The sequence below is a fragment of the Polistes dominula genome, unplaced genomic scaffold, assembly GCF_049000335.1.
Source record: "Polistes dominula isolate Pdom_NZ unplaced genomic scaffold, Pdom_raw_medaka contig_73, whole genome shotgun sequence".
Classification (NCBI taxonomy): Eukaryota; Metazoa; Arthropoda; class Insecta; order Hymenoptera; family Vespidae; genus Polistes; species Polistes dominula.
The window spans coordinates 9,322,061-9,346,794 of NW_028300951.1; the positions used below are offsets into that span (position 1 = coordinate 9,322,061).

Below are 24,734 nucleotides of genomic sequence, written 5' to 3' on the forward strand. Positions count from 1 at the left end.
TCCCAAAATCATATCGGTGCCCTTTGATATATATGGTAACAATTTTATAATAAATAAATCAGTTTTTTGAAGGTTTTACTTCTAACACGTGTGATCTGCACACATGATCTTTTTTTATTTTTTTCTATTCTCAAACTTAAGTTTCTCTTTCAACAATATCGAATAAATGTTCTCAAAGATATATTCCGTTCTGTTGTTTCGAATTTTTTTTTTTAAACAAATTTAATTCGACGAATATTAATTGAAAAGTATTACGATATTTTTCATTGTATATAAAATAAAGTATATAGTAAAGCTTATACAAATACATTAAATCTCTTCTTCACTTTATTCCTATACTTAATATTATATAATACATTTAGCAATTTACTATATTTTACAAGTAGTTTTAAGCTGTAAGGAGAAAAGAAAGAATATATATCTTTATAACGTTTAGCTATAATTTTGCGAGATAAAGCCGAGGGCTGAAAAAAGTTTCAATTAATAAACAGGAAAAAAGAAAAATAATAATAAAATACATGAATGTAACATAATATATAAAACATTAGGAAGAAAAGAAAAAAAAAAGCAAATCCATTATATAATATGTATACTAAAACTTTTCTCTTTTTGAGTTAATATTATTTACCGGAAAACAAATAGAATAGAAAAAGGAGGGTAGGTAAAGGACAAGATTCGATAAAGTCTGGATTGTTATAAGGAAAGGAGACGAAAGTGGGATGGGGAGGGAGTTTGAAAATCATTCGCATCAAAGATATTCATGCATGGAAAATAGTAGTAATAGTAGTGTTAGTAAAATTTAGTTAGTATAAAACAAATTCAGTTAAAAAAGACAATGGGTGAAGGTGAATGATATACAAGATGAAAAACGATTCTCCTCCTGTACGAGAAAATTAGATTATTCTCTACTATACTAGCTTTTAGTCGGAAAACTAAATTTTAGGCGCGAAGTTGACCTCAAACGACCTCGATAATGCGACCCCCTATTAGTAAAGAGAGAGAGAGAGAGAGAGAGAGTTTCCAACATCGAAATTTCGAAACTCTTCTTCTCCTGCAGATTTTGAGTTTGGTAGTTTGTCTTGGGTTAGAAATTGACAAACGACGTACCCTTATATTGCTGGCGCCGAAAATTTTCCTAGAGAGACGACCTCAATGTTCTCTCTCTCTCTCTCTCTCTCTCTCTCTATTTCACTCTATTTCACCTTAACTCTCTTGGAGAAACTCGCGTAGACTCTCTCTCTCTCTCTCTCTTTCTCTTTACCGTGCAATATGGTGCTCCCATTTCGCAGCGGTTCCTATTAATGACCTCGTTCGAGCGACAAGTGCTTTCGATTACGCTTGCGAATTGCCACGAAGGATCTTAACTTCCGTGAAATTAGCCAGCTCTTTCCCCCCTTTTAACTCTATACTTTGACCTCGTCATTTTAACAACGTTCGTTCGTTGTTTCCAAACCACTAATACAACAAAGTCAATCATTATCGCGTAATATATATATATATAGGTATACATTATATAGATATCAATATAAATATGTTATATATAAATATATAATAAATATCTACGTAGGTTGAAACTTAAATAATGGCAACTATTTATTCACAACCAATACAAAAGAGTTACATGTTTGTACCTGTTACTCTCCCTCAAAGTAGTAACCAGCGTTGTGTAGAACCCCATGTCTCATCCAGTGTTAAGATACGGCGTAAGAAAGAAGCCTCTCCTTCGCGCTCATAGCGCTCTAAGTGCGTCTGAGCATCGTCGTAACGCATCCATTTCTGCATTTCCGTCAATTCATGCGGAACCAATCGTGGCATTCGCTTCAGAACTGTTCATGAGATTCGACAGGCAGTCGAAAATCCAAATCGCTGACAACGGGTCCTACACAACGCTGGTGACTACTTTGAAGGACAGTATCAGGTGCAAACATGTAACTCTTTTGTATCGGTTGTGAATAAATAGTTGCCATTATTTAAGTTTCAACCTACGTATGTATTTCTATATATAATATATAATATAATTATTTTTTTATATAATAAATAAAATATTTAAAAAGTATAATATATAATATATATAAAATATAACATATAAAATACTAAATAAATATTAATATATTATTAAATAATAACGTCGTTAAATAATACGATAATATATATGTATATATATATATTATAGCTATAAGTTGTGTATAGACCGAGACGTAGATGGGAGGACAATATTAGAAGGGATCTGAAAGAAATAGGATATGAAGATCGCGAATAGAAGGATCGCGCTCAGGGATGAGAAAATAGCGGGATTTGGTATTTGCGGCAATGAAATTTCGAGTTTCTAATGCCAACAAATAATAATAATAATGTTGTGTAAACAAATTTGAAAGAAAAAAATATTAATAACTAATGAACGTGATCTTTTGTTGGCGTTAGAAATGTCACAAAAAAAACAAGATAAAAAAATGCTTAATGTATTCACTCCATTTTAAGAGATACGACGTTTGTACAAAGAGTATCTTTGTCGTTTTTGTCCTAGCATCATCATTGCGGAATATATCACGTTGATGGTTCATTAATCAAGGTATTAGCATACGATGAATATATTCATAACTTCTAAGAGAAAATATAAAATATTGCGTTGGTCAATTCGAACGTTGTTGATTTTTCTTTCCTCGTTCAAAAGTTTCTTTTACTTTTATTTTTCTTTTATTATCGTCTAATCATATTTTTACATTTCTTCTCGATAACGTTTGTAATAACTTGTAAGATAAGAAAAATGTTTGTGTGTGTGTGTGAGATTAACTTTTTCCAAAATTTCTTTAGTTAATTTCGATGATTAATTTGTCGAATTATTTTTGTCAACGATGAAAGAAAAAGAAAAAAAAATTGAAAAAATGAGATATAGAAAGGAGTAGTAGTTTAATCGAGCGAAAACAAAAGTAAAATTCTATTTTCTTTAATACGAAAGAACCATTATTTCTATAGACGTATTAAGAAATAAAATAATCCGATTACTTTCTTAAAGGGAAATGTTTTTCTTCTTCTACTTCAATTGCGTTTAAATTGATTCTTTAAAACCTATGCGCAAATAACATTTCACGATTTTAATAAATAAAGAAGAAACATAATCTATAATCGTTTAAGAAAAAGTTATCTCATTCAAGCAAATATTATATTACTCCATCAATTTTAAATGTAATTTATTTTCAATTGTATTTATTTGTGTTACTTTTCTTTGAATGTAATTTTAAACATTTTTTTTTGTTCTCTCTTTCTCTCCCTCTCTCTCTCTTTTTTTTTGGGAATGTCGAAAAGAAGAGTTAACAACGTAAAGAGGATTTCCTGTATTTCATCCGAATCTCATCTATCGGATTAAAATTTCAAAATCGTTTTCGATCTTTCGAACGTACGGGCTGATAGATCGAATATGCAACTGAAACCAAATCAAGTTTTGTTGGTTATTGCATTGAGAGCAAGTTTTGTAACGAGCAAATTGGAGAGGAGAAAAGTCGAGAACTGGGAGAGTGTGTGTGTGAGAGAGAGAGAGAGAGAGATTTGCTACGAACGTGGATTGTTTAAACGATAGAAATCCGACTGAATGTTATTTTTGGAAAAGTGAAATGATCTCTTCTCTGCCAAGTAATAATTGAATTAATATTTTCATCCATATTCATAATTCGTATTCTATTTCTTTACCTATTTGTTTATGTTGTCATATCTCGTTCACTATGCACGCGTGTATGTCATAATCAATAAAAAAATATAAAACTTATATTTTTGTAAGCCAATTGCGTTAGACTTATGCACGTCGGCAAAAAGTATTATTGAAAAGAAAAATAGAAAAACAAGATAAAACGTGGATATTCATAGATAGCTGAGAAAAATAACTGAGGGTAAAAAATAAATTATTACCTCTCGGAATTTCAATAAACAAAGTTCGTGACGGAAGAAAAAAAAATAAAATGAAATGAAATGAAACGAAACGAAACGAAACGAAAGAGAAAGAAAACAGAAAATATAAATAAATAGCAAACGAATATAATAAAAAAAGAGAAAAGAAAAAAAAAGAGAGAAATGGATAGAGATAAATGTGTGACGGTATATAATTTAATTTTCCAAATCAATTCTCAACTTCTTTTTTTTTTCCACGAGGAACGATGAGAAGTCACTCTGTTTTTTTCGCTTCTTTCTTTTTTTTTCCCCATCTCTCGAAATTATTTTGGCAAGCTTTCAAGAGTGGCAACGAACGAAAAGAGGGATGAGGGTTGAGAATCCCTACCCCTGAAGAGGGGTAAAACGAAGGGGAAAAGAGGGTGGCATAGTGAAGAGCATTGGCTGCTAGTTGTGGTCCAAAACCAAATTGGAATTACATGAGAGAAAGAGAGCGAGAGAGAGAGAGATAAAGAGAAAGCCGTGAACATTGGTGGATAAAATACACGGTTGGAATATCGAATGCGTTATATTATTTCGTCAAGGTTTATTTCCCAATGGGAATATATATCCATATTTTAGTTTTCGGATACGATAGGTGGGAGAGGAGAGAAATCATAAATAATACAAAAAATTTAATGCGACTCATTTAACTCACCTAATCGCGCACGATTTCATATTCCTGTTATCCTTGAAAATGTAGGAGAACGATAGTTGGTTTGTCTTTTCATTGTGAATTTTATCGAGTGGAAGATGAATACTTACGAATAAGTTTTTGACTCTCTCGTACTTGACATGCTCGAATAATTCTCAATGTGCCATCATAACCATTCGAGAATTCTGATTTTACTCGAGGAACGCTTGTATAACTTAAACTCTATATTCGCTTTATCATAAAAATGTGTTGCATGATAAAACTTCGTTAATATATATATATATATGAAAGAAAAGAGGGAAAAAAAAGATAGAAAAACGGTAACGTAATATACTAGAAAATAAATCGCTTTCTTCATTTTTTTTTTTGGGAAGGGGTTTTAAAGTAAAGTAGATTGAAGGTATCATCGCGTTAAAAAGATTTACTGTTTCAAGTGAAGTATAAGAATCCTGTAAAGTGAAAAGTTCATAGCCTTCGTGACCGGTTAGTTCTTGCTAGCGACGGATATAAATGATTCACTTTCAGAGGAAAAAGAAATTTTGAAAAGAAAGAGAAACACAATGAAGAAGAAGGCTCGAAAGGAAAAATAGTAGAGAAAGATAGATAGATAGATAGATAGATGGATAGATAAGAGAGAGAGAGAGAGAGAGAGAGAGAGAGAACTAGTTAACGGTCACGGTTAAGCTTGAAAGAATAACGCGTTCGTTGGGTAATCTTTTTTTTCTCTCTCTCTCTCTCTTTCTCGTTTCTTTCGAGTGAAACTTTTTTCTTCTTTAACATCCTAGAAAGAAGTCGAACTTTAATACTGGTTCTTCGCGCGTTACACACGTTAGAGAATAGTTAATGAGTTTTTCTTCAAACTTTGTCTCTACCAAAAGAAAAAAAGAAAGAGAGAATTTTTACTAGGTGCTTTTATAACAAATTACCAACCACGAATATTTGAAAAAGTAGTGTAGGCGAGAGTTGTTTTAATTCGATGGACACATCGAAGAAAAGTAACTAATTCTACGATCAAACTTGATTGCCCTCGTATTTTATCCTTTTACCGGTAACCTTTTGGAAACTTCTATACGAGGAAAGAAAAATATTATGATACTCATGATAAAGATTAAATCCATTTAACTCGATGAAGATTCTAACATATTTGTCGACTTTGGAGAGGAAATGAATAAATGAATAAGAAAAAAAATCGTAAAAAAATAAAAGACACAAAAAACGATGTTAATACAAGAATAAAGATTAGTTGGAATATTTTCCTAGTAAATAAAGTTACGTATAAACTAGAAAGAAGGGGGATTTTCTTTGTCGGCCTCATCGTCGTACACGAGAAAGAGAGAGTAGTATCGTCATTCCAAAAAAGGAGGGAGGGGGTAGAATGATTATCCGCTTGGTGTAATTATTCTAGGCAAATGCCATATCGGATTAGTTATACGGTGTTCGCATTTACATTGTGTCAAGCATAAAAGAGAGAGAAAACCGGGCACGATTAAACGTAACGAACGAACGATAAATCACGGACCGGTAAGAGAACGGTAAGGGACGGTAAGGGACACGACCGCACACACTATCCTGATATTTTTCTCGATTAACTGTAACCAAAGCAGAGGTGGGTACTCAACCCCCCCCCCATTCTCATCTATACCGATCGAATCTACTTCTTTTTCGTTTTCTTTCTCACACCCTTTTCCCCCTCTACCATCCCTTTCATACCCCTTTCTCTCTTTTTCACTCGAATTCGTTCTTTCGAGATCTCTAATTGCATTCCCGTTTCTAATGCGAAAAGAGAAAACACAATTACGAGAATTAGGTCGCCCATAGCAACGTTTATTCGTCCAAGGATTTATGTAGAGCTTTTATTTTTTGCTTCTTCTCTCTTTCTCTCTTTATTTTTTTCCTCTCCTCTACTCTCCTCTGCTCTTCTCTCCTTCAGTCTTTCACATCATAATCCGTAAACTCATAATCCGTAGATCAAAGAGAGAATGGACTCTATTATGTTATCCAAAATTAAATTATAGAGAAATATAATCAAGCTAATTATAACCAAATGAAAACCCCAAAAGTATTAATTAATGCAGTTATAAATAAAGAATATGATTGAAATATGAAAAAGGAAAAACAAACATAAAAAACCAATTAATGTGATAAACGGGCAAGGACGAAAATGGAGAAATAAAAAAATAAAAAGGGAAAGAGAAAGAGAGAAACAGAATACAATTTGTTTTACCAGAATGAAAAACTTTTGTTATTAAAATAAATTGATATTAATATTTAAAAAAAAAAAAAAAAATAAAGTCAGTATATATATGTATGTATTTCAAAGCAAAAATTAATAAAGGTAAAAATAAAAGAAACCTAATTTATTAGTTTGATAAAAAAAAAATAACATTTACAACAAAATATTATGAAATGCAAAATGTAATAATAAAGAGGGAAAAAATATAAGAGAAAAAGAGAGAGAGGAAAAAATAATTAATATTCTAGAAGAAAGTGGCATAAGTTTAAAAAGCTATTGGACCTGGTGAGCAAGAGAACGGGCAGATGGGAGGGAGGGGGGAAGGTAGGAGAGAAAAGTTCGTTTAAAATTCCAGATCGGTCCCGTTAAAAAGTTAGCTCGTAAGATCGAGAACCGAGGGGTTGAATCCTCTACCAACCCCTCCTCCCCAGCAGCTATGGCAATTTGTCCTTCTCGAACTTGCCTTTTTCGCGACACCAGCTCGACTTTTCGTCGTCATCATCATACACCACACCATGATTCTTTTATTTTATTTTTTCTCGTCTGAATTCGTCTCTGTTATTTTTTCCCCCTCTCCTCTCTTTCCTCCACCATTTTCTTTCTTCGAGCTAGCCCTGTTTTACGACAACGGTGGATGGGAAAAGGGGAAATGGGGGAAGGATGAGGTTAAGAGTAGTTTTAATAGGTTCACACTAACATCGACGCACTTTTACGATATTCTGATTTATTCGTTAGTCGGAGGAGAAGGGGAAGGGGGGGCATATTTAAGCGGCGTTAAATACGCTGGCATTTCGCCAGACCTCTCATATCATAGCTTTTAACCCTTCCTTCCTCTCTCCCTTTCTCTCTCTTTTCTCACAGCAAAAATCCCTATTAACTGATTCATAAGCGTTACCGATAATAATTTTCAATCGAGTAAGTCGAATATAGAAGAGGGAGGTTTATTCTCGACATTTTTTCCCCATCCCTCGTAAATCATCATTTTTGTTTTTTCCATTTCATTTTTTTCTTTGTTTTAAACGAGTCATATATAAACTATGCTACACAACTCTATAATAAAATTGAGTTAATTTGTAGATGAAATATGTATGAACGTGCGTACACCATAGGTAGATTAATATGAGTACTAATGTGTAGAATGATGAAAGAAAATACTTCACGTTAACTAACGTTTCCTAACGTTGAATTTGTAATATGTAAAAGCCAGTAAGCTCAACGTTTCTATATTCCGAGATACTTTTAAATTAATGTCTCGCTTATCCTGAAAATAAATGAAGTCAAAATATTTTATTTAAAAGAGGGAGAAAGAGAGAGACAGTCATAATTTTATAAACGTAATATGCTTTACTACGTTAAAAAAACATGACTCCAATGTACATTGTAATAAACTGTTTCATTAAGATTAATTTTTAACAATTCTTTCAATTTAAACATGAATCGAGTAGTATAATAATTATAATGATAATAATAATAAGCTATTGAACTTTCTTTTTTCGTGTGCATATCTATTTGATGTATTATATTAACGATTGTAACATTTTATTATTCGGCAATGTTTAATAATCATTTTATCACGTATCATAAATATCAAAACCGATGTAATTATATTGAATTTGAGAAGGAGCGAGAGAGGACAGGATGGGGGATGAGTTAAACGGGGAAAATGGATCGATTGCTCGTAAAATGAAAAGCTGCATGAAACAAAACTAAATGATTATTTATCGTCTCTGGTTTTATCGTCAAGCTGAATAAATATGATACTATACGTTGAAACTCTATAAAAAACATTCAACTAATTTTAAAGGAAGAAATTATCAAAGGGTGAGTGTTTGATATACTATAGTATTCGTTTCAATAGAGTGTTATAGACGTATATTACGAATGACAAAGCAAAACAGTGTAACAATAACTGTAATCATCGTACATATTCTATCCATGCGAAATCGTTATATTTGCACGAGAGAACGATCGTGTAACGAGCCGAAATCATGCCACGAAATAGTCTTTTTCGATTTTCTCGTAAATAGCCGCTTTGTTTTATCCTACCCATTATTATCCTTCTTTTTCTTTTTTTTTTTCTTTCCATTTATTCGAATTATTGGTAAAGCATTAAGTTCGACTCCCCGATGTAATCGATTAATCGTGTATTTAATACGAAACACTCGACGAATATTTATCGTCATCCTTTTTTTTTTTTTATTTGATAAACAATTTCGATCATATTTATTATTTTGGTTTTGAATCGTTCGTTCGTATTTCTTTTTTTTCTCTCTTTTTTTCCATGGAAATTAAATGAGTAATATTTTTCACACAAGAGAAGAGACAACGTTTGACTCGATAATATATGCGAACCATTTTGATCGACGACCCTTTTGTACCATCTCTCTTTGAAAACTACTGAATATGGATTTTGTTGTCACTCATTTTGAAAACCAGGCCAATCAGACTAAATTCAACAAAATTAATTGTTTTTCCGTTTTGGGTGATGCTCGTTGACGAGCGCGAATGTTAAAATATCAACTTGTAAAATATGTATTACTTCTATTCGTTTAACGATTCGTTCATTTGAATTTTCATCAAAGCATTCTTTATTCATCCAAATTATTTGCCAATTAAATGGACTAAAGATACGTTTAACTAAATTAATACTAAATTTAATTGTGTAAAAGATAATTTTTTATTTGAAAACATTACTGGAATTCAACGAAAGCATAACTCAAATTGAATTTTGATTCTATACTAACGTAAAATGATTTTCTTCTTTTTTTTGTTTTCTTTCCTCCCCATCCTACTACTATCAATTTCTCTCACGTTTTGTAAGAAACAATTATTCTAAGACGAGTAGCAGTAACAGCAGCAGCAGCAGCAGAAGCGTCAGAGAAAGAGCAGCTTCAGATTCTAGCAAAGACGACAGGAGATTATAACGGATGCAAGAGGAAAATTAATTTTGGTCTTCCATCGTTGAAAGTCCAAAAGGGAACTCGGTCGCTCGCTCGCTCGCTTGCTTGGTGAACTTCTCGATAGCAAGTAATTCACAGCACGTGCTGCACTGCATTTGAGGAAATTGCAACGAACGTTATACTCGTTCTCTCTTCTCTCGTCCTTTGAACAGTCGAATTTCAAGGCAACCAGCAGCCCCTGCACGATTCTCTCTTATTTCTGTTTGCAGTGCTTTATAAGCCAAACTATCGCTAACAAATAAACTAACATTGATTTTATCCAACTATATAAACTCACCATTTTTTTATACAATCAAAAATTATACAATCTCGATGTATATATTTATTTTTATATCGAATCTTCATATATATGATATAAAAACGTCGAAATTATCTCATTCACCAATCTCTCTTTTCTTTTCTTTTAAATACACGTAAACACTTGTACAATTTATTTTAAAAGTCACGATTTTCTCAGAATTTTATTTTCTACATGGACTTTGAATGAATGCATAGAAATAAGAGAGTTGAAAAAACGTTTTCTTATGAAAATCTTCTTAAGTAATATACATATATATATAATGTAGTGTAGGAATAAAGCTGAAAGAAAAGTACCTTTTTTTTTTTTATAGTGCAACCCGCTTACATTATCGTCGTTACATAGCACAAGGATAAAGAGTTTGGTTCTTGTGTGTTTACCGGTGTCTCGCTACTTTTATTCGAAAATTTATTACGATAAAATTTATTACCTTCTTCGAGATTTAACGAGGAGACAAGTAAGATAGATTAAGATACAGGAAGAAAAAAGATATATATATATATATATTATATATAAAAAGAGAAAAGGAAAGAAAATTACTTAAAGTATTTTTCAGAGAAAATAAAAACTCATAGAAAAATATTTCTTTAAACGCTATCATTCTATTCATCAATTAGATATTAACCCTTTTGGGTATACATTTATTTGAAAATTACTTCGAAATATTATAATAATTAATTATAATAATAATAATAATAATAATAATAAAAATAATAATAATAATAATAATAATAATATAAAAATTACGCATTACTTTGGAATAAACCAGAATAAATTTAGTTAAATCTCCTTACAGTTTCAATGACGTATCAATGCGTTTTTATCCAAATGAATGCATGACGTAGTAATATATCAAATATAGCCAAAGGGTTAATTAATCGTTTTTAATGAGAATTTGGGAAATTTAATGCTTCAAATAGAACTTTCAATGGGGGAGGGGTTGGTATTATAGTCAACGAACGAATAGTATATTATTCTGTTATTCGGTCTCTCATATTTTATGCCCGTCCTGGATCATATTTTTCATTCGTTTCATTCTTTTTTACGAATAGCGCGCAATGAAATATTTCTCTTGTTACGCAAGCTCGATGCGAAGGATATAATATTTACAAGGTACGCGCAACGTTAACAACGTCGGGGATGGTGGTGGTGTAGCAGCAGCAGGGATTGAGGGTAGGAAAATCGATTCCGCGAATCTGCATGAAGAGGAGATTGAACGGATATCGCGTTGGCATTATTCATGGTTGTGTGCAAGCTATGAACTTATTATTTCTCGAAAAATGTGTAGTATTCTTTTCGTTCATGCCACGAACAGACCAATCGACAAAAGAGATTATCTTTCTGCTCACGTATACACCGAGTTGGTTCGAATCTTTTCCTACAATTTCTTTTTCTTTCGATCCTTTTCAAAAAAGCAAAGAAAAGAAGAAAAAAGAAAAGCAATTTTCCAAACTAGCAATAAACTCGCATTTAGAAATAACCAATCCGATGACATTGTTCTATAAATTTATGTATCAGATAACGCGAGATAATTATTTTTACAATACAATATATATATAATATATCGTACGTGCTACTATGCATTTGAAATCATTCAATTAGTATTATTAAACGTAAAACAATTCGTTAAATAATATCTCTATGTTATCAAGAATTTCATCATTTTATTCTATTGAATATATATTTATTTAAAAAACAATAATACGAAGAGAGACAGATACACTTTCGACCTATATTTTCGATAATTATTTGTCTTTTTTATTTTTCAATATTTCAATAGACCAGATGAAAACCGTAACAACGTTTATAAAGATTAACATTAAACTATATTGAAAACATGGCAAATAATATTTTATTACACGTATAACGTTTTACGATCACATATTTTCTCTATAATACGGGAACATCTAAATATAATATTAGTTAATCAATATTGTATAAAAACAATAATTCGTATGCAATAATTAATTATGAAAAGAGATACTTAGAAAACAAAAATAAATGGTCCAAAGAATGGAGTCAAATATAAAACGTAATTTGTTTGTTTGTTTTGATAGAAAGGAAGAAAGAAAGAAAGAAAAAAATACATTCGTCAAATTGGTGTAGTAAAAAAAAAAAAAAAGGAAAAAAGAAAATCATAGTAGTAGAATATGTAGGAATAAAATAGGGTGAAGGGTTGGGAAAGAAAAAAAAAGATCAACCATCGTGGGCCGTGGCCGCTGTTAACGGATAACGAGCAGTTCTGCTTACGTCGAAAGAGCAAAGAGCCGGGGACGATAGCATTTGAAGAAGTAGAAGGGTGAGAAGGGGGAAAAGGGGTAGAAGTGGTAAAGAGGAAGAGGAGGTCGTATTTTCAAAACCAATCGGGTGTTACAGGGTGCGCAGGGTGCGGCCAAGAAGCGAATGCTCTCTCGACGTCGCCGACAGGGTGGATGGGGGGAAGGAAGGGTTCGGTTAGGGGTTGGTGAGAGAGTGAGAGAGGGTGGGGGCTTCATCGATTTCTTACCCCGTGGCCTAGTAACGCGTTTCGTACATCCGCTGTACAGTCATTGGGTGTAGCCCCGGCACGTTTTCGCGGCCTCACTTCAAGAAAACAGGGTGTGAACCCTGAATAATTTTTATTTTTCAATCACTTTTTTAAATCATATACCCCTACCCCCACTCCCCAATCTTAAGTATTAATCATAAGTATTATATTTAGTAATATACTTGTTTACTTAGTTGCCATTGCATTTCATGTTATGACATTTTTTTTGTTGAAATTATAGATTCATGTATAATATTTTTTTTTAGATGGAATACAAAAAATTGAATTAATTTAACAGTTGGTATTTTCAATAATGGTTTGCTTTAAACTACCTTGATGGATCGGTTCGCAAGCATTTGCCAATCAATTTATTTTGTTTCATTGAAAGTGAACATATGTATATGTATTATATTTATATCTATGCAAACATACAAATGTACGAACACCTGCGGTTATAAATTGCACGTGGTTTGATATTTCATCGTTATTCTATCAAATTTCACATAATATAGATATAATATCTACGATCTTATTACATTACGAATATTCGTATGAACAAATTTCTTTTCCATCTATCGTAGATATATCCTAGATACGAAGAAGAGCAATGATGTCAATTCTATACTTATTATTTGTGTACATACAAAAATTATTCAAAGACGTGCTATGGAATAACAAACAGAATCGATTATTTCTTCTCTTTCGATTTTTCATCATTGATTTGTCCTACCTTATATTCTTACAAGAAAGCATTCTTGAATTGGAATAATATTTGTCAAAAGAATAAAATAAAATAGAATATATTTTAAAAAGGAACTCGGAAAGCTTCTCTTTTGTATTTTATTTAAGTGAAAAATGTGTGTATCGTGGATGGAATTTGTAGAAATAACGGCGAAACAATTTTCCAGTTTAACTCAATTTCTATTTCTAAATTTTTTGTTCAATTGAAAATTCGTATAAAATGTTTTATCGTCTGTTGTTATTAACACACCTTTGATTCGTCCATTTTTTTTAAATAAATTTTTAAACAAGTTTTTTTTCTGGAAAAATAATTCAATAACAATTTAATTCCAATGAAAAAATTTTAACGAACAATCCATCGTTCGTTTCAATTCGTCAAAAAAAGGGGAGATTTTTTGAAAGCAACGTTAAAAAAAATATATAAATTCCTACGCGAATAGTTTTATCGGTCGATTAAATTGTTGATTAATGATTAACTCGTAATTAAAGTAGTCCGAGAGAGAGAAAGGAAGAAAAGAAAGAAAAAAAAGGCACACAGGAACGATTTTGTCATACAGAGATAGACAAAAAAAATAAACCCATGAGAGAGAGAGAGAAAGAGAAAGTCGTCAGTGGCAGGAAAGTAATTACCGTGCTGAAGTCTACATAGCATAATTAATACTCGGACTAACTAGGAAGATCCGTGAAGTGGTCTTCTTTGAATCTGATGAAGCTTTACAGATTGATAGAGTACGTGAAAATAAGAGAAATTCGTGTTCTCTTATCTCAACATGTAATTTTATTATTAAAACAAAATTAACGTATCGAAAGATATTCTTTTATCTATTTATTCAATCGATAAAATCATTGACTTGAATAAAATTTTTGTAAAATTGTTTATAAAAATTGTTGAACAATCGTTTAAACATATCGTAATCAAATAGAAAACACGTTCTCTTTAAAACTGATATTTGATAAATTTTTTTTTCAATTGTTTATAACAAATTTTTTATAACAAATTTTTTATAACAAATCATTAAACAATTTGTCTAAGCGTATCTTAAACAAGTAGGAAACACGTTTTCTTTGAAACTACACTTTTGATATATTTTCCAAATATTGTTTATAACAATTTATTTATAAACAATTATATGCAATTGTTATAAACATTATAAAATGTTGTAGAAAGTTCTACCCTTAAAAGTGGTTCTTTTGCGAAGTTTCTATGATATTTAGTTCTTGAGATATTCTCAATTAAATATTAAACGTTTACTTAGAGTCATTGACCTATTTAATTTCATTCATTAATCATTGACACAATGGCCCATTGACCTACATAAATTCCTGGAATTTACGCATTTACGTGCATATGAATACGAATTATGAATGAAAATCTTTAAATAGCTATATCACCTGAACGAAACGTCGTAAAGACACGAACAAAGTATCATTTTAATCAGGGAACTTTTATCTTTTCATTTAATTAGTTCAATATTATCGATATAGTAAAAATAAATTTTATTAATATTATTTAAATGCATATACAATGTATATGCACGTATTCTCAATGAATTTTATGTAACATTTACGTAGAATACTATAATTACAATTAAACATTTTGCATAGAAATGATTGTAAAAAGTCTACAATAATGTTATATTATTTAATTTCCAGTAACGAAATTCATTCGGATTGGAATAGCCGACAAGAACGACAACCCACCTTACTTCGACAAAAGCCTCTACGAGGCTGAGGTAGACGAGAATGAGGACATTCAACATACAGTTCTTACTGTCACCGCCAAAGACCACGACGAGTGTAAGCATAACTCGCATTGTTTTCTTACAATAACCACATAGAGTAAGAGTAGTAGTAATAGTAGTAGTAGTAGTAGTAGTTGTTGTTGCAACAACTTTTTGAACTTTTTCGAAATACTTCTTGATGTTGGCTGGTATGTTTTACGATACCATGAGTTTCTTTTTGTCAAATTTGTATTCATAGTCTAGAAAAGTTTTCTTGACAATTCAAAATAAAACTCAAAAATACGAACAAGTTGGGAAAATATTTTACAACAACAATTCGCGTAATGACAAAAAAAAAATAAACATAAAGAATGAAAACGATCGAAAGATTCCATTTTTTTTTAAGAGAATAATAAAATCTTTTTCTTTATTTTTTCCCCCCTTTTCTTTTTTTTTTTAATTTGATTTCACACAGCCTCGCGTATTCGATACGAGATTACGAGCGGTAACGTAGGCGGTGCATTTGCTGTGAAGAACATGACCGGCGCAATTTACGTCGCCGGTGTTTTGGATTATGAAACCAGGAAAAGGGTGAGTCAATGAATCTTAACTTTCTATAAAATTTAAAAAGAAAACTGTTTTGCTTTCAAGCTAGAATTGAAAGCTATTTCATTGAGAGCTAACTTCTTCATTCTTTTCATTAGAATTACATTTGGAGTAGAATTAATTATAGATTCATTCATAAATGAAGTAGGATCAAAGCAATTTGATTGTATAATTTCCATCGTTTCATCCCCTATTTCAGTACGAGCTTCGTCTCACAGCATCGGATAGCTTGGAAGAGAATAATACAACAGTCGTGATACACGTGAAGGACGTAAATGATAATCCACCTGTCTTTGAGAGACCGAATTATAGAACTCAGATAACCGAGGAAGATGATAGGAATTTACCAAAACGAGTGCTTGGGGTAATGTCGTTTAAGCTGTCATTTTGTTTTTCTCATTTTATTTTCCCTTTGTTCTTTTCTTCTTTATTTTGTTTCTTCCTATGGTGTTTATCTTTTCTTTTTCTTTTTTTTTTTTTTTTTTACAAAAGAATTCATCCCTAAAAAGAAATGGGAATTTTAAATATCGATTCGATTGTATTTAGGTCACTGCAACCGACGGGGATAAGGATAGACCTCAAAACATCGTATATTTCTTGACGGGACAGGGAATCGATCCAGACAACCCGGCCAACAGTAAATTTGACATCAATCGGACTACAGGAGAGATTTTCGTCCTCAAAGTAATTCAATCATTTTCCTAAAAAACTAAACGAAAACATTCAATTTTATAGGACACCAATATTTAAAGCAATACAATTATAACCTGAAATTAGAAAATGTATTAAAGTTTTGACATGAAATCCATTTACAATTTGTCGATAGAATATTTGTATTCTATGTGAAAGATATGTTTTAGGTACATAAAATAGAAGAAATATTGGGACGATTATTATTATTAATATTATTACTATCTCCGTAGCCATTGGATAGAGACCAACCGAATGGACGACCTCAATGGCGATTCACTGTTTTCGCTCAGGACGAGGGTGGGGAAGGTTTAGTAGGATACGCCGATGTACAGGTCAACCTCAAAGATATTAACGATAATGCACCGATATTCCCACAGGGAGTATATTTTGGTAACGTTACTGAAAATGGAACGGCAGGTTAGTATAAATTATTATATATATATATATTATAAGTTCACACACGTATTAAACATTTTCTTCTTTTCTTTTGATTACGTTCGTAATAAAGAAAGAAAAACGTTTAACATAAGAATATAAAGAAAAAGGTTACTTCCATATAAAATAGTAGAACATATATATTTTTCTTTTTTTATAGGAATGGTCGTAATGACCATGACAGCGGTAGATTACGACGATCCTAGCGAAGGTACCAATGCAAAATTAGTATACTCGATCGAAAAAAATGTTATCGAGGAAGAAACTGGAACACCGATATTCGAAATTGAATCTGAGACAGGGGTTATCAAGACGGCCGTTTGTTGTTTGGACAGAGAACGCACACCTGATTATTCTATACAAGTTGTCGCGGCGGATGGAGGGGGGTTAAAAGGTAATCAAAAATCCATGCAAAAGATGGACCTATATATACTGGTCAAGAATTTATTATCATTAATTTTTAAATAACAAAACAAAAAACATGATTATAGTAATATGATTATTTTAATTAGGTACCGGGACGGCATCTATACGAGTTAAGGATATAAATGACATGCCACCACAATTTACAAAAGAAGAATGGTTTACCGAAGTAGATGAAACCGAAGGACCTGATTTACCCGAAATGCCAATACTCACCGTAACTGTTCACGACGAAGACGAAACCAATAAGTTCCAATACAAGGTGTTTCAATCATTTATTTGAAATTAATCTTTTCTTCTATAAATAGTTATCAACGATTCTAAGTAAAGTCTTATTTCGATAGGTAATCGAGAGTAGCGGTTACGGTGCTGACAAATTTACTATGGTGAGAAACAACGACGGTACTGGATCATTGAAGATAGTTCAATCTCTTGATTATGAAGATCAATTGCAAAGCAATGGTTTTCGATTTAGAATACAAGTAAATGATAAGGTACGTTGGAAAAGATTTTATTTGAATGTGTTTGTTAGTAAATTTGAAAGAACGAATATTCATTGTATTTCGCGTGTCAGGGGGAAGACAATGACAATGACAAGTATCACGTTGCATATTCTTGGGTGGTTGTCAAATTAAGAGACATCAATGACAATCAACCGCAATTTGAAAGAGCCAACATAGAATCTATTGTACCGGAAAATGCTAGAATCGGAAATACTTTGGAAACATTCAAAGCTACAGATCCTGATCAAGGTGGCAAAAGTAAAGTATCCTATTCGATTGATAGAAGTTCCGATAGGAAAAGGCAATTCTTTATCAACGAGAATGGTACGGTATCCATACAAAGAAGTCTCGATCGCGAGGACACACCACGTCATCAGGTAAATAAATGTTAGACATTATTCAAACGAAAATATTGTGTCAGTTGTTATAAAAGTGCACCGTTTTTCAATCAAATTTAATCAGGTTAAAATCTTGGCCATCGACGACGGCATACCACCAAAAACTGCGACAGCTACTTTGACAGTTATCGTTCAGGATATTAACGACAATCCACCTAGATTCCTAAAAGATTATCGACCAATCTTGCAAGAACATCTTCAAACGAGAAAAGTCGTTGAGATTTTAGCCACCGACGACGATGACAGATCTAAAAGCAATGGTCCACCGTTTACTTTCAGAATGGATCCAAATGCCGATGATATTATCAGAGCTAGTTTCAGAGTCGAAAGCGATAACAGTAAGTTAGATTGTTCAAACGATTATAATATTCCATTATTTTATTTTAATTTTACTATGATATATTTTGTTGTGTCTGTGTGTATTTTCCAGAGGGAGCAAATGGAGATGGCATGGCTATAGTTTCGTCTTTACGATCATTCGACAGAGAACAACAGAAGGAATACTTGATACCTATAGTTATCAAGGATTCTGGAAATCCTTCAATGTCTGGAACAAGTACATTGACTGTTATAATCGGTGACAGTAACGATAATAAAATGCAACCCGGTTCTAAGGACATTTTTGTATATAATTATGCAGTAAGTAGATGATCGTAATATTATGCGAATGTAATAACATTAATAACATTTGTTTAATGATTTTATTTTAGGGACAATCACCTGATACCGAGATAGGTCGAGTATACGTTTACGATCTGGACGATTGGGATTTGCCAGATAAAAAGTTTTATTGGGAAAGTTTAGAACATGCGCAATTTAAGTTGGATGAGGATACCGGAATGATATACATGAAATCAGGTACGCACGATGGAAGATATCATCTTCGTTTTAAGGTTTACGATCGAAAACACACGCAAACGGACGTACCTGCGAATGTAACGGTCATAGTTAAAACTATACCTCACGAAGCTGTTCTTAATTCTGGATCCGTTCGAATATCGGGTATTACGGATGAAGATTTCATACGTGTTTGGGATTATAGAGTAAGTATATTATAAACAAATTTGTTGATTACTTACATATCGTTATAATTTTGATATTCGTTTTACAGTCGCAGAATTTATCTCGAAGTAAAGCAGATTTATTCCGAGAAAAATTGGCACAATTATTAAGCATAGATAAAGAATACGTCGACGTATTTAGCGTACAATTGCGAAGGATGCATCCACCTTTGACCGATGTTAGATTCGCTGCTCATAGTTCACCTTATTATAAACCTGTCAGACTAAATGGAATAGTTTTGATGCATCGTGAAGAGGTAAGGAATTTTATCGATTTATTTAAATTCATACATTTTCTTACGATGATTTTATTACGTAATATTAGATTGAAAAAGATGTTGGAATAAACATCACTATGGTTGGAATCGACGAATGTTATTATGAAAATGAAATGTGCGAAGGAAGTTGCACCAATACCCTCGATATCAGCAGTTTACCTTACATGGTTAATGCCAATAAAACAGCTTTGGTTGGTGTTAGAGTAGATGTGATAGCCGAATGTACATGCGGTGCAAGAAACTTTAGCAAAAGTGAATCATGCCGAAGCAGTCCTTGCTACAATGGTGGCCGTTGTATCGAAGGAAGATTCGGTTTATCGTAAGTACCAAACTTTATTGAAAATCGTTAACTTTAATTAGATTCTTTTAACAATGAAGATAAATCAATAGGTGTCAATGTCCTTCCGGATATAACGGGCCAAGATGTCAACAAACGACTAGAAGTTTTCGTGGCAATGGTTGGGCTTGGTATCCAGCTCTGGAAATGTGCGATAATAGTCATTTAAGTTTTGAATTTATTACAAAAAAATCGGATGGATTGCTATTGTACAATGGTCCTATTGTTCCACCGGAATCCGACGAGATTATGGTGTCTGGTGAGTTAAAAGTTTTCAAAATAGATTTTCTTCGAACTGTTATTTGACGTTCGTCGTCATTATTATCAACTATTATTAATCATTCACTTCAGTTCACTTGTGGACTTAAATCTTCTCTAATTTTAATTTCTAATTTTAAAATCAAAATTTCTATTTGAGAAAGATTTATTATTAAAATAGGAGATTGAGTGTGGCGTAGAATGGACATGGGTAATTAGAAAATGACTTCATGTCCTCGAAGTCTCCGCTGAAATTACAAAATATATCTGTTATTCTTGTTCTTTGACAAATTTTATTTTTTAATTTGATTTCAGATTTCATATCGGTCGAATTAGATCGTGGAATACCAAGGCTTTTAATAGATTTCGGATCTGGCACTTTGGAATTGAAAGTCAAACCTAAAAGAACCTTAGACGATGGAGAATGGCACAGACTCGACATATTCTGGAATACCGAGGTTAAATAATTTCCGTTCGATTAAATCTGTTTGTATTTTGAATGAAACTTATTACGAATAATCCTTGTATATTGCAGACGGTAAAGCTTATCATCGATTACTGTAAAGCCGCTGAAATAACCGAATTAGAAGATGGTACACCTTCGGAGTTTAACGACACGTATTGTCAAGCGCAAGGCACAGTACCACCGTTCAACGAATACTTAAACGTAAATGCACCTCTTCAAATTGGTGGGCTTTACGTTGAACAATTCGATCCAACTCATTACAAATGGAAACATATGCCAGTTGGGAAAGGTTTTGATGGTTGCATAAAGAATCTATTTCACAATAGTAAACTTTACGATCTGGCACATCCAGGATTATCGAGGAACAGTTTTGCAACTTGTACGCAAACAGAAGACATTTGCAACAGTCAAGAATTGACGTTCCGTTGTTGGGAACACGGAACATGCGTTGGTAATTTCTCCGAAGCAAGATGCCAATGTAATCCTGGTTGGACTGGTCCTGGTTGTATGACTCCAACGATACCTACAACATTCAAACCACAGAGTTACGTCAAATATGCATTATCCTTCGAACCCGACAAATATTCAACACAGGTGCAGTTGAGATTTCGAACACGTGAGGTTCATGGTGAACTTTTCCGAGTGAGCGATCAGCATAACAGAGAATATGCTATTTTGGAAGTAAGTCAATTCCATTGATTTTTATTCCTATGAATTTGTTGTATTTAAATATCGAACGATTTTTCCATTACTTTCTATTACAGATCAAAGATAGCCGATTACACTTTAGATACAATTTAAATAGTCTTAGAACTGAGGAACGTGATATTTGGTTAAGTGCAATAGCAGTAGATGATGGTCAATGGCATACCGTCAGAGTATCCAGATATGGTTCAGCTGCGACTTTGGAATTGGATGGTGGAGAAGGTCGAAGATTCAACGAGACATTTTCATTTGAAGGTCATCAATGGCTTTTGGTTGACAAACAAGAAGGAATTTATGCCGGTGGTAAGGCCGAATATACAGGTGTTAGAACGTTCGAAGTTTACGCAGATTATCAGAAAGGTAAATTTAATTATATATACATCATATCTCGGAACGATCTCTTAAATTCTAATTTAATCAAATTTGTCAACAGGTTGTTTGGACGATATTAGATTAGAAGGTAAACATCTCCCATTACCCCCAGCTATGAATGGGACACCATGGGGTCAAGCAACAATGGCGAGAAATCTTGAACGAAATTGTCCTTCGAATAAGCCTTGTGCCAATGTTATTTGCTCCGAACCTTTCGAATGTATCGATCTCTGGAACGAATACGATTGCACGTGAGTTATCTTGTTAATTGACAATTAACAATAAAAAACAATAACAACTTGTATGAATTTTTTTTGTAGTTGTGGTGAAGGTAGAATACCCTCACCCGATAACAAGGGTTGCATGGATAAAAACGAATGCATAGACTATCCTTGCCTGAATGGTGGTAGATGTATCAATCAAGATCCACGATATCGATATCGATGCATTTGTCCTGAAGGATTTTGGGGTGAAAATTGTGAATTGGTACAAGAAGGTCAAACGTTGAAACTCAGCATGGGAGCACTTGCAGCCATTCTAGTTTGTTTATTAATTATTCTTGGTGAGTGTATATTCATATAACAAATCGAATTATAATATTGAAAAATCAGGATGTTAATAAATTTGGGTTGTTTATCGTAGTTTTGGTGTTGGTATTCGTCGTTTACAATAGAAGAAGGGAAGCTCATATTAAATATCCTGGTCCTGATGACGATGTTAGAGAAAATATCATTAATTACGATGACGAAGGTGGTGGAGAAGACGATATGACGGCGTTTGACATAACGCCATTGCAAATTCCAATTAATGGTCCTATTCCAGAAATGGGTGGAAAATTAGCACCGTGTAAAGTAGCCTGTAAGTTTGATATATTTCACTTTTTTCAAAATCAAATTTGAACATCGATTATAATGATTATTGAAAATATTTTTAGATCCATTAGGACCGGAGCCTAACGTGGGTATTTTTATCGAAGAACACAAGAAAAGGGCCGACAGCGATCCGAATGCACCACCCTTCGACGATTTACGAAATTATGCGTACGAAGGTGGCGGAAGTACAGCCGGTTCGCTTTCGTCTTTAGCTTCGGGTATGTTTCGATCATAAATAAACAAAAGAAGGGAGGGGGAGGTGATGATTTTATAAGAATGAAGGGGATCATTATAAAAAGGATTATTTTTAGGAACAGATGACGAGCAACACGAGTACGAATACTTGGGCGCTTGGGGTCCTAGATTCGACAAACTTGCAGATATGTATGGTCCTACGACAGAAGAAAGTGAGGAAGAAGATTAGATGATATCTTTTGTCGATTAATTAATAATATAATGTCCATCGAATTTTGTCCCCACGATCCAAATTTTGGAAGTATTCGTGTATGTTGTAAAAAAAATCTAAAACGAAGAAAGAACAAAGAAGAAATAATAAATAGAAGATAAAATAAGGATTGGAAGAAGAAGATGATGAAGAAGAAGAAACCGCGAAAGTAGAAAACTTGGTCTGCAAATGATTTTTTTAGGTGAGATTCGAATGATCGATAAAATGATGAAATAGTTCGTCGAGATCTCGAGAGGAGAAGGTAGAGGTGGGTAAAAGAATAAAAGACTATGTCGTATGAAAATATATGTGGATGATCGTAAAAGAAAGAAAGAAAGAAAGAAAGAAAGTAAAATAAGGTGCACCGATGCAACGATCGGTGAGAAAGTTCAAAACACATAGTTCCAAAGTGATCTCAGCGAGAGCTATATTACTACGTCTGTCGCATTATGAACGTTGCAATAATTTTTCGAGTCATACCTTAACAAATGGTATACGTATGTAGGTGGTACATAACAAAAAGAAAAAAGGAAAAAAAATGAATACAGCGATACACATAAAACTATGTATTTGTATAATACGTTAATACGTATACGTAGTTCGTCGATCCAAAGTGCGTGTATACGTGAGGACTTTTTTATCGATTTTATCATCGACTTATATATTTATTATTTACTACATTAGTTCTTCATCATCACGTCACGCAGGATAGATCTTTTTTTTGTCTCCATCGGATTTACAATTAAAACCCCATTGCATTTTCATTGTTTCGCCATATCGCGAACGGACCTACTACCACCCGTTATCTATAAAGAAACTAACAAACAATTATTATCGCGACTATCGTTTTTATTATTCCTCCGAAAAAAATGACCACGAGAAGAAATAACAAATGGAGGACTCGTTAAACCTTTAAGATTTTAATCGAAATAACCATAGTGAAAACTTGTCATTATTATTATTATTACACCTATTGTCATTGTCATTATTATCATTTTTATAATTTTAAATATTATTATTATTATTATTATTATTATTATTATTATTATTATTATTATTATTATTATTATTGTAATAGATATAAATATATATATATTATAAATATGAATTTATATATAGAAGAGCGGTGATGTGCATCGAAGAAAGTCCGTGGGGAAAGTTACCGCGTGCATATGTAATTATTGCAAGTATTATTATTACATAGCGATATAAATATTATAAATATTAAATATGTTTATATGTACATATATATATATATAGAATTATATGTACGTATAAACATATATATGTACACGTGCTACACGACGTAAGTACATACAAAATCTGTTCGAACGAAGAGAGAGAGAGAGAGAGAGAGAGAAGAAAAGAGAAAGAGAGAAAGAGAAAGAATGTGTGTGTGTTGACGGTTCTATCAAGCTTATTATTATTATATATATATATATATATATATATATATATATATATATATATATATATATATATATATATAGATATAATATACATGGTGCGACAATAATTCTGTCCAATTTGAACATTATTAATTAGTTTCATTTAAATAATTGTCGATAAACTTGAAATTTCATCAAAAAAAAAAAAAAAAATAATATAACTAATTAATAGAATGTTTTTTTTTATTTTTGAAATTTTTCAATACCATTATAAACAAAAAAGATAATCAAGATGGATAGAATTATTGTCCCATCCTGTATATAGATACATATATATATATATATATATATATATATATATATATATATATATATATATATATATATATATATCTTGATATAGTTTCAATAATTATTTTATGTCATTGGGAGCAGAATTAG

The 24,734-nt window shown here is 32.2% G+C and overlaps 1 protein-coding gene across 6 annotated transcripts in view; it reads left to right on the top strand.

Annotated features, from left to right (window-relative positions):
- LOC107067855 (neural-cadherin) overlaps positions 1-24,257 on the top strand; it is an 85,849-nt gene extending 61,592 nt beyond the window's left edge. For 5 of the 6 annotated variants that reach the window (XM_015323740.2, XM_089172397.1, XM_089172395.1 and 2 more), the window contains 23 exons: positions 14,986-15,129; positions 15,529-15,644; positions 15,859-16,023; positions 16,206-16,343; positions 16,583-16,769; positions 16,948-17,181; positions 17,300-17,472; positions 17,555-17,704; positions 17,785-18,090; positions 18,176-18,449; positions 18,542-18,750; positions 18,822-19,154; positions 19,223-19,429; positions 19,498-19,769; positions 19,841-20,046; positions 20,361-20,503; positions 20,581-21,192; positions 21,276-21,576; positions 21,650-21,839; positions 21,909-22,150; positions 22,231-22,446; positions 22,523-22,678; positions 22,772-24,257. In XM_015323740.2, the coding sequence (XP_015179226.1) occupies positions 14,986-15,129; positions 15,529-15,644; positions 15,859-16,023; positions 16,206-16,343; positions 16,583-16,769; positions 16,948-17,181; positions 17,300-17,472; positions 17,555-17,704; positions 17,785-18,090; positions 18,176-18,449; positions 18,542-18,750; positions 18,822-19,154; positions 19,223-19,429; positions 19,498-19,769; positions 19,841-20,046; positions 20,361-20,503; positions 20,581-21,192; positions 21,276-21,576; positions 21,650-21,839; positions 21,909-22,150; positions 22,231-22,446; positions 22,523-22,678; positions 22,772-22,884 (5,087 nt within the window). In that variant the 3' untranslated portion in view covers positions 22,885-24,257. The remainder of the gene's footprint in view (positions 1-14,985; positions 15,130-15,528; positions 15,645-15,858; positions 16,024-16,205; positions 16,344-16,582; positions 16,770-16,947; positions 17,182-17,299; positions 17,473-17,554; positions 17,705-17,784; positions 18,091-18,175; positions 18,450-18,541; positions 18,751-18,821; positions 19,155-19,222; positions 19,430-19,497; positions 19,770-19,840; positions 20,047-20,360; positions 20,504-20,580; positions 21,193-21,275; positions 21,577-21,649; positions 21,840-21,908; positions 22,151-22,230; positions 22,447-22,522; positions 22,679-22,771) is intronic. The other variant, XM_015323741.2, reaches the window with a different exon arrangement.
- The last annotated feature ends 477 nt before the right edge of the window (positions 24,258-24,734 follow it).